At 43.2% G+C, this 17,964-nt stretch overlaps 1 protein-coding gene across 5 annotated transcripts in view; it reads left to right on the forward strand.

Annotated features, from left to right (window-relative positions):
* The window catches only part of LOC137378196 (DNA (cytosine-5)-methyltransferase 3B-like), a 313,202-nt gene that overhangs the window by 184,444 nt on the left and 110,794 nt on the right, over positions 1–17,964 (forward strand). For all 5 annotated transcript variants that reach the window (XM_068048370.1, XM_068048373.1, XM_068048372.1 and 2 more), the window contains exons 9-11: positions 586–727; positions 3,553–3,678; positions 3,768–3,812. In XM_068048370.1, coding sequence (XP_067904471.1) covers positions 586–727; positions 3,553–3,678; positions 3,768–3,812 — 313 coding nt within the window. The remainder of the gene's footprint in view (positions 1–585; positions 728–3,552; positions 3,679–3,767; positions 3,813–17,964) is intronic.

The raw sequence follows: 17,964 nt of genomic DNA on the forward strand, positions 1-17,964 counted from the left end.
GATTCCTGGGATGGCAGGATTGATGTATGAGGAGAGATTTGGTCGACTAGGCCTATATTCACTAGAGTTTAGAAGAATGAGAGGGGATCTCTTAGAAACCTATAAAATTCTAACAGGACTAGACAGGCTAGATGCAGGGAGGATGTCCCCGGTAGTTGGGGACTCCAGTACCAGGGGTCACAGTCTCAGGATACGGGGTATGCCATTTAGAACCAAGCTGAGGAGAGATTTCTTCACTCAGAGGGTGGTGAACCTGTGCAATTCTCTATCACTGAAGGCAGTGGAAGCCAAGTCATTAAATATATTCAAGAAGGAGATAGATATATTTCTTAATGCCAAAGGGATCAAGGTATATGGGGAGGAAGCAGGAACAGGGTACTGAATTGGACGATCAGCCATGATCTTTTTTGAATGGCAGAGCAGGGCCGAATGGCCTACCCCTGCTCCTATTTTCTATGTTTCTATGAAATGGGATAGGTATTTTGTTGCTACTTCATCATTCCACGGTATTCTAAAGATGAATCTGAACAGCTCCAAGATGTGATAACTTATTCTATGCCTAATACAAGACATCAATTCTTACAGATTGCTAGTTGCAGATCTGGAATGCCATTCCCTTCCAATGACCGGGGTACCTTGGAGGAACAAATTAAGCCAATGCTTGAATGGGCATTTGGTGGTTTTCAACCAAAGGGTTACGAAGGAATTAAGCCCAAACAAAACACAGGTAATTGACTGACAACAACGTGGATGCATCTGTCCACGACAGTATTGGTAAGAGTGACCATCACACAGAACTTGTGGAGACGAAGTCCCGTCTTCACACGGAGGATACCCAACATCGTGTTGTGTGGCCCTACTACCGTGCGAAATGGGATAGATTCAGAGCAGATCTAGCAACTCAAAACTGGGTATCCATGAGGCGCTGTGGGCCTCATTCAACCACAATCTGTAACCTTGTGGCCCAGCATATCCCCCACTCTACTATTACCATAAATCATTCCACCCTGATTCAATGTAGAGTGCAAGAGGGCATGTCAGGAGCAGCACCAGGCATAGCTAAAAATGAGGTAACAGTACAATACAGGACTACATGCATGCCAATCAGCGGAAGCAGCACGCGTTAGAGCTAAGCGATCCCACAACCAACGGATCAGATTTAAGCTCTGTAGTCCTGCCATATCTGGTCGTGAATGGTGGTGGACAATTGAACAGCTAACAGGAGGAGGAGGCTCCACAAATATCCCCATGCTCAATGATGGGGGAGCCCAGCAGGTCAGTGCAAAAGACAAGGCTGAAGCATTTTCAACCATCTTCAGCCAGAAATGCTGAGTGGATGATCGATTTTGGCCTCCTCTTGAGGTCCCCAGCATCACAGATGCCAGTCTTCAGCCAATTCGATTCACTCCACATGATAGCAAGAAATGGCTGAAGGTGCTGGGCCCTGACAACATTCCAGCAATAGTACTGAAGACTTGTGCTCCACAACTAGCCGCACCCCTAGCCAAGCTGTTCCAGTACAGCTATAACACTGGCATCTACCTGGCAATGTGGAAAATTGCCCAGGTACGTTCTGTGCACAAAAAGCAGGACAAATCCAACCCGGGCAATTACCACCCCATCTAACTATTCTCAATCATCAGCTAAGTGATGGAAGGTGTTGTCGACAGTGGTATCAAGTGGCACTTGCTCAGCAATAACCTGCTCACAGACGCTCAGTTTGGGTTCCGCCAGGGCCACTCAGCTCCTGACCTCATTACAGTCTTTGTCCAAACATGGGCATAAGGGATGATCTCAAGAGGTGATGTGAGAGTGACTGCCCTTGATATTAAGGCAGCATTTGACCGAGTGTGGCATCAAGGAGCCCTAGCAAAACTGGAGTCAATGGGCATCAGGGGGAAAACCCTCCATGAGTTGGAGTCATACCTAACACAAAGGAAGATGGTTGTGGTTGTTGGAGTTCAATCAACTCAGTCCCAGGACATCATTGCAAGAGTTCCTCAGGATAGTGTCCTAGGCTCAATCATCTTCAGCTGCTTCATCAATGACCTTCCCTCCATCATAAGGTCAGAGGTGGGGATGTTCGCTGATGATTGCACAATGTTCAGCACCATTCGCGACTCCTCAGATACTGAAGCACTCCGTGTCCATGTGCAGCAAGACCTGGACAACAATCAGGCTTGAGCTGATAAGTGGCAAGTTACATTCGTGCCACACAAGTGCCAGACAATGACCATCTCCAATAAGAGGGAATCCAACCATCTCCCCTTACATTCAATGGCATTACCATTGCTGAATCCCCCACTATGAACATTCTGGGGGTTACCAGTGACCAGAAACTGAACTGGACCAGCCATATAAGTACTGTGGCTACAAGAGCAGGTCAGAGGCTGTGAATTCTGCAGTGAGTAACTCACCTCCTGACTCCCCAAAGCTTGTCCACCATCTACAAGGCACAAGTCAGGAATGTGATGGAATACTTTCCACTTGCCTGGATGAGTGCAGCTCCAACAACATTCAAGAAGCTCAACACCATCCAGAACAAAGCAGTCTGCTTGATTGGCACCCCATCTACTACCTTCAACATTCACCCCCTGCACCACCGTGCATAGAGGCAGCAGTGTGTACCATCTACAAGATGCACTGCATGAACTTGCCAAGGCTCCTTTGACAGCACCTAGAAGGACAAGGGCAGCAGATGCATGGGAACAACAACACCTGGAAATTCCCCTCCAAGCCACACACCATCCTGACTTTGAATTATAATCACCGTTCCTTCACTGTTGCTGGGTCACAATCCTAGAACACCCTCCCGAACAGCACTGTGGGTGTACCTACACCAGATGGACTGCAGCAGTTCAAGAAGGCAGCTCACCACCACCTTCTCAAGGGCAGTTATGGATGGACAATAAATGCTGGCTTAGCCAGTGATGCCCACATCCCATGAAAGAATAAAAAAGAAAATGGATAATCAACTGCAGATTATTTATCAAAAAAGTGCAGTAATAATGCAATAAATTGCAAGTTCTCATCCGTGATCATCATCAAGGATATGAAGCACAGTAACAGCAGCTGCAGCTGACCAAACTGACCACATAATGAAGCTCTGCAGAATAATTACTCATATTAAAAGATTACTTTCATTTGTGGCTCAGAAGGACAGATTGAACAATTAGATGTGGAAGTCACTTTGTGATCCTTCTGATTTTCTGAATCACGAAGAAATTGGGTGTTGTAATTGGGTGATAACTTCTGCAGTCAATTATCCGATCTGCCAAGTGAACTCTTGTTAGCGCTAACTCGTAAAATATATTCCTGTATATTACAAATGGTAATCATTGCCAGAGAGTGGTTCAGGTATGAATTACGAGTCAGATGATGAACATAAATCATGAATCCCTCATTTGGATTTTTGCTTTGTAATTTATTTTATTCATTATTGTCCGTATAACGGAAAGTAGCAGCAAGTTTTACCTTTAGTTTGATTTTGTACAATGCATGTTTGCATGCCGTGTTGCACATTTTACACCAATTCTTTTATCTGTTGGACAGAAAATGACACTGCAGGTGAAAATCCCATAGAGGTCTATGTACCTGAGTTCTATCCTCCCACAAAAAAGCAGAAAACGAGCTTTAATAAAAGTAAAGAAGGAACAGAAGAGGAACACCGGGGAAGAGGTATGTGATGTTTTACGTTAACAAAGCTAGACTGTTCAATGCATTATTGGTCTGTCAAATGGCTAACAGATTTCTTCATTTTTCTGCAGAAAAAATTTTGTTTCAAGTTACATCAAACAATAAAAGCATTGAAGGTAATATTTCTCTCACTTTTATTAACTTTCGCGGCTCTTAAATGCAACATCTCCTCTTTGCTCAAATGACAGCTTTAGTACTATACTGGTGGGTTGACAATTTCACAATTAATATTGTAAAGGGAACATGCTACCCTTTTTAACATTTCGCAGTTTACTGTAATGATAAATATAGCATAGATATATTCCTGCATGTGAAAATGTGACAATAAAACTCACAGGAATAACTCAAGTAACACTATAAAACTGTCATATCATGCTGAACTGTTACACTCGTCCTGTTATGTTGGAAGGTGATGCAAGTAGTTTTGCATATCAAGTCATTAAAGTATTTACTTGGGGTGGGAAACAGAGGTGGGGACTGTTTCTGGGTCCCAAACCCTTGCCTGGGAGGAAACACACTCATTGTCATTTTCTTGGGGACACTCCCTTCATTGGCCTGGAGACAGGTTCGTCTTCCAATTAAGGATGGCAGGCGAGCTCTCAAATCTGGAGAGCCAATCAGAGGCCTTCCAGCTTGAAAGGAGCAGGAGTTTCAACATGGAGGCTCTCTCTCTCCAATGTTTTTAAATGGTCAATTAAAACAATTGATACAGCAGCCCGGCCACCAGAGTAGGGAGTGCAGTGGGGGCCTCTATGAGGCGGCCTATGCCTGCTCCTGTACCCAGGCAGGGAGGGCCTCTAGGCCTGCCTGGAGCGCTGCCTCCTCTCCCCCCCCCCCCCCAACCTGCCCGTGGGAGGCTGCCTCAGGGCTTCTAAACTGGCCCCTGCTACCTGAAGGTAGGCCTTCTTTAATTTTTTTTTAGAGATAGAGCACTGAAACAGGCCCTACGGCCCACCGAGTCTGTGCCGACCAAGAGCCACCCATTTATACTAACCCTACAGTAACCCCATATTCCCTACCTACACGAGGGGCAATTTACAACAGCCAATTTACCTATCACCTGCATGTCTTTGGCTGTGGGAGGAAACCGGAGCACCCGGCGAAAACCCACGCAGTCACAGGGAGAACTTGCAAACTCCACACAGGCAGTACCCAGGCGGGATAGAGTCAGGGAACTGGCACGCTGGCTGGGAGTGCTATTTTTAGTTCCCGCCTGCCTCTGATCCCAGCCCCTGTGGAGGCTGAAAATCCAGCCCTTCGTATCTGAATTGCTTTATTAAAATTTTGTGGCACACAAGGGGGCAGACATTACAATCTTGGCACAGAAGTGCCATATCCGCAGAGCATCAGGTGCTGCACTTGCACTGGTGCTTCCCCTTAATACAAGATCATATATTTTAAATATTGTAGGTACTCTGCCAGAACATAGCACATGGTGCAGTGGACAAGTAGTGAGGCTGTGTGTATGTTGTCAGTTGCCACTAGCTGATCAAGAGCAGTTGGCTGCCAATAAATCTGTGCTTATTTTCTGTGTAAACAATGGCTTTGGGCAGAACTGCCTGATGCACAGATCAGATGTTGGAAGGCATGCTGAACGAGATTGTTTAATGAAGGGCAGCCCTATTTGGAAGAGTGAGCCACTCAACAATAAGTAGTGCAATCTTTCATCAGGTCTTTGAAGAGATGGGTGCTGAGTGTATAAAGTGCAGTTTAGGTATTGTAGGAAAATTGTGAGGTTTCCTGCTCATTACAATAAAACGTGGGATTCTTTATAAGCATCAACAGTGCATCCAGTGCAAGCTATCACTTGCACTGTACGTTGTCATGCGCATAGGGCATTGAGTGAAGCTCAGGCCTCCATGTGGTGTTGCAGGTTCTGCTACTTGAAGCACATCAGAGTTTCAGGAGCTTTCGATTGCATAGTAATGGAAAACAATTTGACAATGCTTTTCTTAGGCATGCATTATATTCTTCAGTGCCACATTGCATGGTACAGTGTGAACAAATGGATGAGTTTGTATTTCATTGAACAACCAATACAGATAAAATGGCAAAAAAACCCAGAAATTGCTGGAAATGCTCAGTAGGTCAGGCAGCAACTATGGAGAGAGAAACAGAGTTAATGGGTTGAATTTTATTCTTGTGACGGGGGTTCCAGCGGCAGGCTGAAGGTGGGAGGAGAAGCACCAGGCAATTAACCAATCGCCGTCAGAGATGTTGCCCTTTAAGTGATGAGCTCCCGCCTGCAGAGCTGCCAACCAATCGGAAGGCCGGCAGCTCTGCAGTATCGGCAGTGCCACTACTCCCAGTAGCGCTGCCGGTACTGGTGGAGGCCCTGCAGTACCGAGGATGTTGGAGATGCCGGGAAAGGTGAGTGGGGTCAGGGTCTCCATGGCCTTTCAGGCAGGTCCTGGCGATGGGGTGGGGTGGGGTGGGGGTGTTCCTTCCCAATGGGTGGCAATTGCTGCCAGTGGGGGGCCTCCGAGGACCCTGGATCACCCCAAAGGAGAGACCAACCACCTCCCCTGACCTCATTGGTGGCGTCTCCCACAGCAGCAGACCCCTCCGTCTTCCATTAAATTGAGTTGGAGGTGGGAAGAGGCCCTTAAGTGGCCACTTAAGTGCCTCAGTTGGTCTGGGGCACTCCATACCCCCGCCTTCCAACTCAATTTTATGGGCCCGTCCTCTGCCTCCGTTCCCATCTCCTAAAATTCAGCCCAGTGTTTCAGGCCAATGACCTTAGCTGAAATCTAGAGGCAGAAACCTCTTTTCTATTATGTGAAGGTTGATTGGTAAATACTTAGAATATCACGCACACAGATATACGTTTTATGCCAAGTCACGATGTACCCTTGTGTCTGATCTTTTTTACAAAATAATTAGAAACATAGAAAAATACAGGACTGGAAAAGACTCTGCAGTCCATGTGACTGGTGCCAAAATTTATTAACTCTTAATGACTTTGTCTCTCAAATAACTGCTCGTTTCTCCTTTAAGTGTTTTCACACTGTATTGTAACCGTGAGCATTTTGTTCCATATGGTCACCAACCCCTGCAAAAGGTGACTAAATCTAAAATGTCTATGCATCTTCCCTCTTCTACCCCAAGGTTATGGGCAGCCAACTGCCTATTGGGCCAATGGAATCAATATGGCCCAGGCCTGATTGGCATAGCTCCAATGAGCTGTGCACTCCGAATGGGAATTATGCTGCAGCTTGCCAGTGAGCCAGTGGAGGATAACTGGCTGGTCTAGGTAGCGAGCCGGTTGAAAGGCAGATAAGTCCTGGGAGGTTGTGAATCATCACCGAGTGCATGAAGCCAGGGCAGCAGTGGCCACAGTATTCTTGTGGAGCCTGAAAGAGCACTCCTGTTCCAGGCCCGAAAGAAATGAAAACAAAAAAGATTTGTTTTTTTTTAAATTACCACCTGGAACAAATTGATTAGCATTCACAGAGTATTCCCCTCTCCCCCACACCACACACACTCATCTGTTGTTTAAAATTGTAATTGGGGTCCTATATAGAGTACCTCCATTTGTTTATGAAAGCAGGGCTACTCATCAGAAGGCCCTTTCCAAGAGAGTTAGCATAAATGGGCAGTAAGTGAACCACTACCATTTTTGGGCCACTACTGCCCCATTTACTCCAGACAAGCCAACTTAAATTCAGGCCCCCTGCCTCTGTTCCAGAGTTTGTGACAATTGCAAACAAATTATTGGGGCTCACTTTATCTTTTCCCTTATGGATCTTAAATAATGTTCCCCTAAATCACTTTTTTCTCAATAAACAATTCCAAACTCTTCAACCTTTCCTCATAGCTCAGATGCCTTAAACTAAACTTTTCTGCTCTGCTTCCAAAGCCAGGACACATTTGCGATGTATAAGAGGTTTCTAACTATTCTTCTGACTTCATGAATCTCTATCTATTCAATTTATTTTCTCAACTTTTGTCATGAGCATCCCAGGCCACAGACAGCTGGAGCTGCAAAAGTGAATGGACGATCCTTTCCTAGTCATCTGCCAGTGCTGCTCTGAACCAGACCCTAGAAGGTGCGCATGAATGATTCAGTGATTACTCTGGTATTTCTCCTCTGTGGGGAAGTACTTTGCTGCCACCTGGCATCTCCCAGAGTGACACAACTGAGATCATAAACTCAGCAGTATTGAGTCTTTGAAATGTCATGCAATTTCATTACAAGATGCCTTGTAGTGATGCTGTGTGCTTGAACATGCTGTGTCACTATGCCGCATTTGAATTCTTTGATTGCAAATTTGCCATTAATGGCTGTTTTCTTGCCTTTACTCCTTTTCAAAGGCTACGAGCTGGGCTGAGTAGATTTTCTGAAGATTGACATGTAGGTATGAGTGTTTAGCAGACTCATACTCTGCACTAGTTTACGGCAGACTTTAACCTATTTAGATTAAGTAGTTAATGCCTGCACAACAACAGTCCTCAGAAGAGCACATTAATTATTTCTATCTGAATACATCTTGAAATTATTTCAGTTGGCTTTGGAAAATTCCACCTGTTTGTGGAGCAGCAAAAGATTTGTGACTGATGACAGAAATCACACGCCAATTGGGATTTAAAACCTACACCTCACCAGTGTGTTACAATTGGCTACTGAATTTCATATCCTATACTGGGTGGTCAGTGAAATTGCTTTTGGTGTGAATTTCTTATATACTGAAAAAATTAAAATTAAATCCAAAATCAGGCCTACAGGGTAAAGGCTTGATTTTTTTCCTCTGTTTATGCTGAGTGCTGTCATTTTGTGATGGATCAGAATGGTGTCTCGAGCAGTGTTGCATGAAAATGTCTCTGAAGTGACAGCAGAGGCACTCTTTATACAGAAGGCTTTGTGTGAGAATTTGCTCTTATCTGACTATGGACTGCTGCTTATGTAGGTATTATGAATCATCGCCTGGTTCTACAGTTTCAGAGCACTGCTGTGATCCAGAGTTTGAAATACTGAATGCTGTTTGGATTAAAATGCCAGTTCTATTTGTATTCTTATTTGTGTAAGAGCAGAGCTGAGTGACCAGCCTTTTAGAATGCAGCTTTCATTGTTTGATGAGAGGCTGTCTCAATGTAAGGCTGCAATATGACTGCCTAAGAATGATTTCTAATAAAAACAGAAAATGCTGGAAATAATCAGCAGGTCTAGCAGCATCTGTGGAGAGAGAAACAGAATTAATGTTTCAGGTCGATGACCTTTAATCAGAACTGGGAAAAGTTAGAAATGTAATAGGTTTTGAGCAAGTGAAAGCGGTGGGGAGGGTGGAAATAACAACAAAAGGGAAGGTCTGTGATAGAGTTGAGGGCAGGAGAAATTGACTGACAAACGATTTCATGGTGAAAAGCCAAAGGGAGTGGTAACGGAACAAGTAACGAAACAAAAGCTTGTTGTTGAAGGATTATGCTGGAGCCAATCTTTATTCAGTCTTGCATATATTTTTACAAAGTAAAAAGATTACTAACATGCAGCTCCTCACTCAAACCTTCACCCAGTTTAAGTAGGTGTCTCCTGATGTATACTCAAGTAAGACACTAATAAACATCCTCCTTCTGCATCTGATTAAATGCAATTAACAGATTCTTTCTTTTTCTTTAAATAAAATTTAGAGATTTAACATGCACAAGCATTTCAAAACAAATCAAAATATATTCTATATTCTGTGCAAAGCATTGCATTGCAAGATGCCCCTCCTCTAGGACCCCTAACAATTTATTTGTACAACTATTTCTTTACATAAAACATTCAGATAGTTGATGACTTGCATGTACCCATTTAATTTTGGAGATTTCCTTTCCAGCATTTATTTCAATCCAGCAAGGTCAATACGTAACCTTTTCTCATTCACACTTTTTGTAGAGTGTACATTATCAACAAGGAACAAATATCTACATAACATTCAATGGGTATCTTTTATATTCAGCATACTCTTGTACAGAAATTAACTTCAAATATTTGACAAATAGAACCCCTTATCCACTGCCTCTGCAAGAGCCAGTGTTTCCACAGCTAAAGTACTTTTAACAGCTTTTTATTAGCTTCCCAATATTTCCCATTTTCACCCATCAAAGATATTATGAAACCAGCTGCACTTGAATACCCATTAGCAAGATTAGCATATGGAGCATCACTAAAAATAACCAATTGCATATTCTTTGGGTCACCTAAAGATGGGAACTTAAGTACATGTTTCTCTAGATTTAATTTTTTTAACGTTTTATTTGCCCTTAAAGCATTCTCAACTTTTGGGTGTTTCATCGTAGTACTTAACTCCAACACATCAAAACTAGCCTAGTCTTGTCTGAGTGCACAACCAGTTTAATTGACCAATCAAGCTTCGTAATTGCTCAGTCTCTTTAGATATATCAGCATTTTTCTGTGATGACCGAACATGATTAACCAGAATGGGAGTAACACTCTCTAAATAGGATTGTTGACTTAAAGTTATTCCAGACCTTCTCAGCTTAGTATCTAAACCAATATATTTAAAAGCCCCACAAGCCTGACTCCCAATCTTAAATTCTGCTCTAATCTTAATAACACATTTCTCAAATTCTTCAGTACCAGCCATAAGAAATCATCAATGTGCATCATGAAAATGCTGGGAGGTTTCTCTTTATGATACCAATAAAACATTGTGGGATCTGCCTTTAGTTGAACACAACCAATTTTCAGCAAAGCAGATCTCACTGAGAAATACCACACCCTGGAAGCGTCATTAAAGCCAAAGACGCATTTGTTTCCATCGATTTCCTTCTGCATCTGCTGCCTCTTTAGGCGGTTTCAGAAACACTTCTCTCTGAACTATATCCTGCAGATACGTGACTTTTATGTCAATTGATCTACAGTCCCATGTATATGCAGCCAAAAGAGCTAAAAAGATTTTCAAGTTTCCAGCTGTGGAAAAGTCCACTCTAACATTGGTATCACCCAGTTGTTCTTCAAGTCCCATCTACAAGGACTTTTTCAGTACAAATCCATCTATGTGACAAGGCTGGCTGTCCCCTATCTGGTACCTCAGAATAAACACCAAACTCTCTTCAATTCTCTAACTCCTTTTGTTTTGCCTCTCTTATTAGTTTAGCCTCATGTTTATTGGAAGCCACCTAAACTTCACGATGATGAAGACTTCTGCTTCTAGTTCTATTGCGAGACTGTTCTTCAGCCGTCATTTCATTGTGTAATCTATTCAAACTACAGCCTCTACCAGCACTTTGATGTCTTTTGGGTCTAATGCTGTAAGATCTTCCTCTCGCACTATCGGAGGCTCTTTCTCCAGTACGTGATCATTTCCTGATGCAAGAGACACTTCCAGACCCGCTATTAGAACTTGCACTGCGCTTTCTTACTCTCCACTCTTTCACCCCATTCTGCCAGTTGATGGGGCTTGCTTCTTGGTCATCATCCTGAACATTCAACAAATATTTAAACTTATCAGTAGATTTTCCTGCATTGCCCACAATTGTTGCATTACTCCACTCACTAGACCCCTGTGGAATATATGTAACCCAAGTACCTACTCGGGGCAGTTGGCCTTGGATGTAATAGCTCTATCATGTGCATCATGATCGCTCATATTACCACTATCCAACCCTTGATCTACTGTATTCTGTTCCTGAGGACCTTCATCACAAAACATATGACCATTTGAGGTACAAGGGGTCTCGTTTCCTTCTATCAGCTGCTCAGATTCTGATATTTTGTAATCAAACTCGATTAATCATACAGTTTTATTTCCAAGTTTGATAACCATAGTCTTACCATCATGATTTGTCATGTTAACAGGGCCTTTCCATTCCCTATGAACATCTCTTTTATAACAGGCAGCATATGCTGACAATGCAACCACAAGGTAGTGCAGTACTGGCACATGCATAAATGTAGCCTCATTGACTGAAACGTCACTGTCTGCGATATCTCAGGTAGCTGCCTGTAATAAATATGGTGCTGCTCAAGTTGACACAAAAGAACAAATTGGATCCAAACCCCCTCACTCCTCAATGCCCGTGATCGCCGCCAACAACCCCCCCAACAGTACCCCCTGCCATCCCATGATCGCCACTTCTCTTCCCTGCTCCCTCTCGCAATTGCCGTCTTAATCGCCATATTCATTTTCCTGCTCACTGCTGTGATTGCCGCTTCCCTTTGCCGCACAAACCCGCACCCACCTGCTCACTGCTCCATCTCATGCCAGACTGCTCACCGCTCCCTCCCGCGCCCACCTGCCCCTGTTCCTGTCCCATCCTGCCACTCCCGACTGCTCACCGCTCCCTCCCGCCGTTCTGTCCTGCGTCTGCTTGCTCACCGTTCCATCCCACCACTCCCAACTGCTTGCTGCTCCTGTCTGCTTGCCATTCCCTCCCGTTGCTTGCTCCCTGCTTCACACCTGAAGAGGGTGGGCGGCGAGGCAGGAAGCAAACAGTCAGGAGCAGGAGAGAATGGAGCGATGGAGCAGCGAGCAATTGGGCGCAGGAGGAAGTTGAGGGATGCAGCAGTGAGCAGATGGGCACTGGAGGGTGTGGGGAAGAGAAGTGGCAATTGAGGCGGCAATCACGGGAGGGAGCAGGGTACTGTTGAAGGGATGGAGGCAACAATCACGGCCATTGATGGTTGAGACAACACTTGGACATCATTATGTGATTATGTCGCCACGCACATGCGCGGATTCACACTGGCACGCTGGCAAATGTTGGGATGCACTGATGACATCGGCGATCGCCCTGCACATGCTGTGCATTGTCAAGAGACACTCAGTTTACAATACACCAAATCTCCTGAATTAAGTTCTGTCTCAGATGGCCTTATACGATGCCTCAGAGCTCTCTGAATTTTCGCCAAGAACTCAGCCTTGATAAAAGCCTGTGTAAAGCATGTAATGTAAAACATTCAAATGTGCACAAAAAAATAGAACTAATTGTAGTACCTTCTAGAGCAGGGGGACTGTTGCACAGTGCAGAATGCAATTTGGGATTTCGCCCATAGACCAATTGATAGGGACTGTACCCACCAACCATCTGAAGCGACGTCTTTGCATGAACAGTCCATGCCAGGGCAGTTTGGCTGGCCAGCTAAGATTTTATGCAGCATTTCCTTGATCACAGTGTGATTTTTTTCACAGAGTCCATTGCTGAAAGGACTTTCAGCTGCGGTATTCATGACCATGATGTTCATATTTTCACACATGTCTTTGAACTCGTTAATGGCAAATTCTCCTCCATTATCAGTCAGGAACTTAATTGATGTCCCAAGTCCAGTCCCTATCAGTCTTTTGTCCTTGCTTGCTATGTATTATTGTACCAAGACTAAGTTTGGTTGTCAGGTCTATAAAATGTAGAATGAAAATATTCCTGTCTTTGTCCCATACCTTTAAATCCATGGCAACTACCTTGTTACAGTCACATGCCAGTGGAAGACTTACAATAGGACGTGATGGCGTCCTCTGATACTCCTCGTATACTCTTCATCAATCATACCTGTATCCTTTAGCAGTGTTCTTAATCTTTGACAAGAAGGGTGAACAAATTGCCTTTGTAACTTTAAGACAATTTGCTTTTATTCTGTCTGATTCTTATCACCTGATGCCATTAATATTTCTCTGACACTCTGACTAGAAACATAAGATTTTGTTCAGGGGATACAATAATGCCCTGACTGGGTAAACTGCAAACCCATTAACTGTCCAAAAATAATTGCCTTATCATGCTCCATATCAAATTTCGTTTGTGCCTTTTTCATAGAAGATTTACTAAACAGTAAAGATATCTCACTAGAGACTACATCAGTGGCTTACTTCAGCTATTTTACATGGAATTAAAACTCTCTTCTGTGACTTCATTGTTCTGTCATCACCAAACCTAGAGCATGTGGTACTTCTATAATCCTTAACCTTGTGTCGATCCTCACTGCTGAGTGAATCCAGTTAATATTTTAACCAATCTGCTCCACATACTGTCGGTGTGCAAGCACTATCTAACATAACACAGTTGACTGAATCCGCAACTAACAGTTCATCACAGGACTAAAACTCCTTGGGCTGAATTTTGTTCAGCTCTCGAGGCTGGAAAATCGGAATAGCAGTGGCCCACCATGGAGCCCAATATCGGGATTGCTGGGCCCGAACTGTTCCTTGGGCATTCCTGGGATTCATTTGCCAATTATTGCTGTTCCAATTCTGTCTTCTGCTACAATAGCCAGACTGCTAGTGCTTTAATCCTCATTATTCCTGTCCTTAATGTTTCCATTGTACTGCTGCCTGCGTCCTCTATCTGGACCATTTCGAAATCCGGCAATTATTGAGTCCTCCATTCTTTGTGTCACTGCAGAATGTCCCATTTGTTCTACCAAGGCTGCAGGAAATGACTGTTTCCCCGAGTTTCTTTTAGATAGCAGACATCTGATCCAACAGGAAGTCTTTTTCCAAGAACTGGAACCCCAGTTAGAACCAGGAGTCTGTCCATATGGGACACTCTAGCACAATCTAGCAATTTAAACGCTAGAGTTGAACCAGACATCTCCAAATTGAATTTCCTCGATCTTCTATACAGTCTGTTAAGGTCCATGATATATTCCTCCATTGAATAACCATCTGTTTTCCAAAATCTATCAAAGTCTGACCATGCCCCATAGGCATTTAATAGTTAATTTTAATTGTAATTCTCATCCAAGAATTCTAACACAAGATCCAAACCTTGGTTGGTATCCAACTGACGAGTATCCAATTCACAAAATACTTTATTTATGATTTTACTTTTGGTAGGAAGTGGCAATGCAAAGGCCATACCTTGTTTCCTCTTTTTTTTAGGGATATAACCCGCGTTCATATATCCATTTTATTCTTCCACTGGACAAATGATTCACTTCGAGAATATTGGAGGGTAATCATACCCTGACAATTTACACTTGCTTTGCACCATTTTCCACAATAGCCACTGGAATTTTAGTTTTCTATGTGAAAAAAAAATGCTTAATTTCCAACTTTCACCTTCAGGCAACCATTTCCTGCTACCATGTTATGCTCCAGAAAGCCTGCTGTTGAAGGATTATGCTGGAGCCAGTCTTTACTCTGTCTTGCATTTATTTTACAACGTAAAACAATACAAACATGCAGCTCCTCACTCAAACCTTCACCCAGTTTCAGTAAGTGCTTCCTTATATATTACTCAAGTAAAATGCTAATTAACACCCTCCATCTGCATATGATTAAACACAATTAACAGGCAGCACAGCAGCTTCAACAGTGCCACAGCTCACCCTGGGCACTGCTAAGGCAGCAGCTCCAGGGCGAGGACATCTGAATGGCGCGCACCCTTGAAGAGAGTTGAGATAGTTTGGAGGAAGCCAGAGCCTGGCAGCCAGGCCCCAGCGATTGGGGAGGTGAAGGGTGTCGTGGAGTACAGGTGATGCTATTATTGTGAGGGCGGCCATTGGAGTGCCCATAAAGGAGGGATTCCCCCCGCTCCCCCACCCAGAGCCCGCTGGAAGGTTTCACTGGGCAGTCTCCCCATGTACTAGTGGAAATGGCCCTTAATCGGCCACTTAACTGGCTTAATTGGCCACCCAGTGCCAACTTTCCCGCTGCTGGCAAATGACATGGGGTGGGAAAGAATTGGGTTCCCATCCTGTAACCATCTTCCACCATTTGGCAGCCCGCCCACCACCCAGCCCGTTAACTCTGTTTCTCGCCACAGATTCTGCCTGACCTGCCGAGTAGTTTCAGCATTTCCTATTTTCTCTTTACTTTTCCAGCATCTGAAGTATTTTGCTTTTAAATTATTGATTTGTAATATATTTTGAATGCAAGGATTGGAAGAATACTACTGTCTACCCTCACAAGATAAACAATTGTAATACACTTGCTGCAACTGTTTAGAGCCTTGGTCAGGCCACACTTGGAGTAATGTGTACAATTTTGGTCTCCATACCTAAGGATATACATGCCACAGCGGGAGTGCAACAAAGGTTCACCAGACTGATTCCTGGGATGATGGGATTGTCCTATGAGGAGAGATTGAAGAGACTGGGCCTATATTCTCTCAAGTTTAGAAGAATGAGAGGTGATCTCATTGAAGCATACAAAATTCTTACAGGGCTCGACAGGGTTGATGCAGGAAGGATGTTTCCCCTGGTTGGGAGGGTGGGGGTGGGGGGGGGGGGGAATCTAGAACCAGGGGACACAATCTCAGAATAAGAGCTTTTAGGAATGAGATGAGGAGGATTTCTTCACTCAGAGGGTGGTGAACCTGTGGAATTGTCTACCCCAAAGGGCTGTGGAGGCTTAGTCATTGAATATGTTCAAGACAGAGATCAATAGGTTTCTAGTTATTAAAGATATCAAGGGATATAGGGATAGTGCGGGAAAATGGCATTGAGGTAGAAGGTCAGCCATGATCTAGTTGAATGGCGAAGCAGGCTCGGGGGGCTGAATGGCCTACTCCTGCTCCTATTTCCTATGTTCCTATGTACACTTCTCAAAAGAAGTAAAAAGTGTGATTTATATTTGTTTAGATTAATGTATTTTTTAAAAATCTAAAGTTTGATGCACTTTCGAAAAGTGTTGTTACTTTCCGTGTGGAGGGGTCAATGAACCATGACTGACCACTGAGGGACCGGGCATGTCCTTATCAACCAATTTTAGTCTAACAAATTGGATTTCCATTAGTTTAATTTTCACAGAGGGAATGACAGAGGCTTGGGAGAATGATAGAAGCAATAACGGACTATAGAAGTATCACAGTGGGAATAGCAGGTGATAGAAATCTCACAGAAAGATTAGCAGGCTATGGGAGTGTGACAGAGGGAATAACAGAGACCATAGAAGTATCTGAGAATTATTAAAAGAGGCTATGGAAGAATTCTAGAGGGTATAATATAGGCTACTGATTGCCACAAAGGGAATAATGTTGGCTATGAACGTGTATAACAGTCTATGAAAGTATCATAGAGAATAAGGGAGACTATAGGAGTGCCACAGTCAGTAAAATAGGTTATAGAAATATCATAGTGGGAATAAGAGAGGCTATGGAAGAATCACAGTAAGATTAGCAGAAGCTATGGAAGTGTCACAGTGGGAATAAGGAAGGCTAAGAGTCTCACAGAGGATATGCTAAAAGCTATCACTGGGTCACAGAGAGCATATCAGAAGCTATGGGATTACCACAGTGAGAGTATCAGAGACTGGGATTCACACTGAGGAAACCAGAAGCTATAAGGGCAGCATGGACAGAATAACAAATTTGTTGTATATTACAGGGATGTAGTTATTGTTTGAAGTTTGCATGAAGTACAAAGACACAACAGCAAGTTTCAAGCAATTTATAAATATGACCCAAACTCCAAGAATGTGATATAACCTTGAAAAAAGACTCCTGTCATCTATTGGAAAAGTGATTTAGATGGGTTACTGAGTCTGATGATGAGCAGAAGCTGAATTAACACTAAAAAAGGTGTGGGTCATATAAGGTACATAGTAATATTGTCAGTAATTTTATCTATAGACAATCCCTGTTTTAGCTCTTCTATTCCAATTTTAAACATTTACTATTTGAGTTGGTGAATGATGTCTTCAATTCTATAGTAAGCCCAAGCTAGTGTCAGATTCAGTCGAACATAGGCTTCACCACAATAAATCCTTATTATCACTACTCATCATAAATTACAAAGGGCTATTTTAACACCCTGCGCCAGCCAGTCTTTTTTTTTAGGTGGTATTGGTTGAGGGGGAAACGCTAGCCATAACAGCAGAACCCCCTTCATATAATAGGAGTATTGAATCTACCTTTACAAATGGAAAAGGCAGATGGAATTTAATTTTTGCATCAAAGGATGGCACTGATTACACTTGGCAAAAATTGACTTTTGGCTGTATTGAACTTTTTTAACATATATTCTGTTTTCTAGAAGTAGCATGTGAGGGGTTAACACCCAAGTTCTCACAAAGGATTTCATAAAGCAAAAAACATAGCTTCAGTTCCAGATGATCTGGCTTCAGTGGTCCTCATAAGTGTGAATTGTCAGATTAGTGAAATAGCGGGTTCAAGTTACATCTTTCACCAAGTTTCCATTTTATACAAGAAAGTTTTAATGCACTTTGGAACTGTTCGTTTTTTTTGTTTGAATATGAGACTAAGTTTTTGGTAACAAGTACATAATAGCAGCGATCTGGCTTCCATAGTATATTGCTTGATTTTTTCTTACAGACGCAGTTTTTTTTTAAATTATCAACTTTTTGAGGTTGTTTTTCTGATTGATGCAAA

This window comes from Heterodontus francisci, chromosome 16, assembly GCF_036365525.1.
Source record: "Heterodontus francisci isolate sHetFra1 chromosome 16, sHetFra1.hap1, whole genome shotgun sequence".
Taxonomy (NCBI): domain Eukaryota; kingdom Metazoa; phylum Chordata; class Chondrichthyes; order Heterodontiformes; family Heterodontidae; genus Heterodontus; species Heterodontus francisci.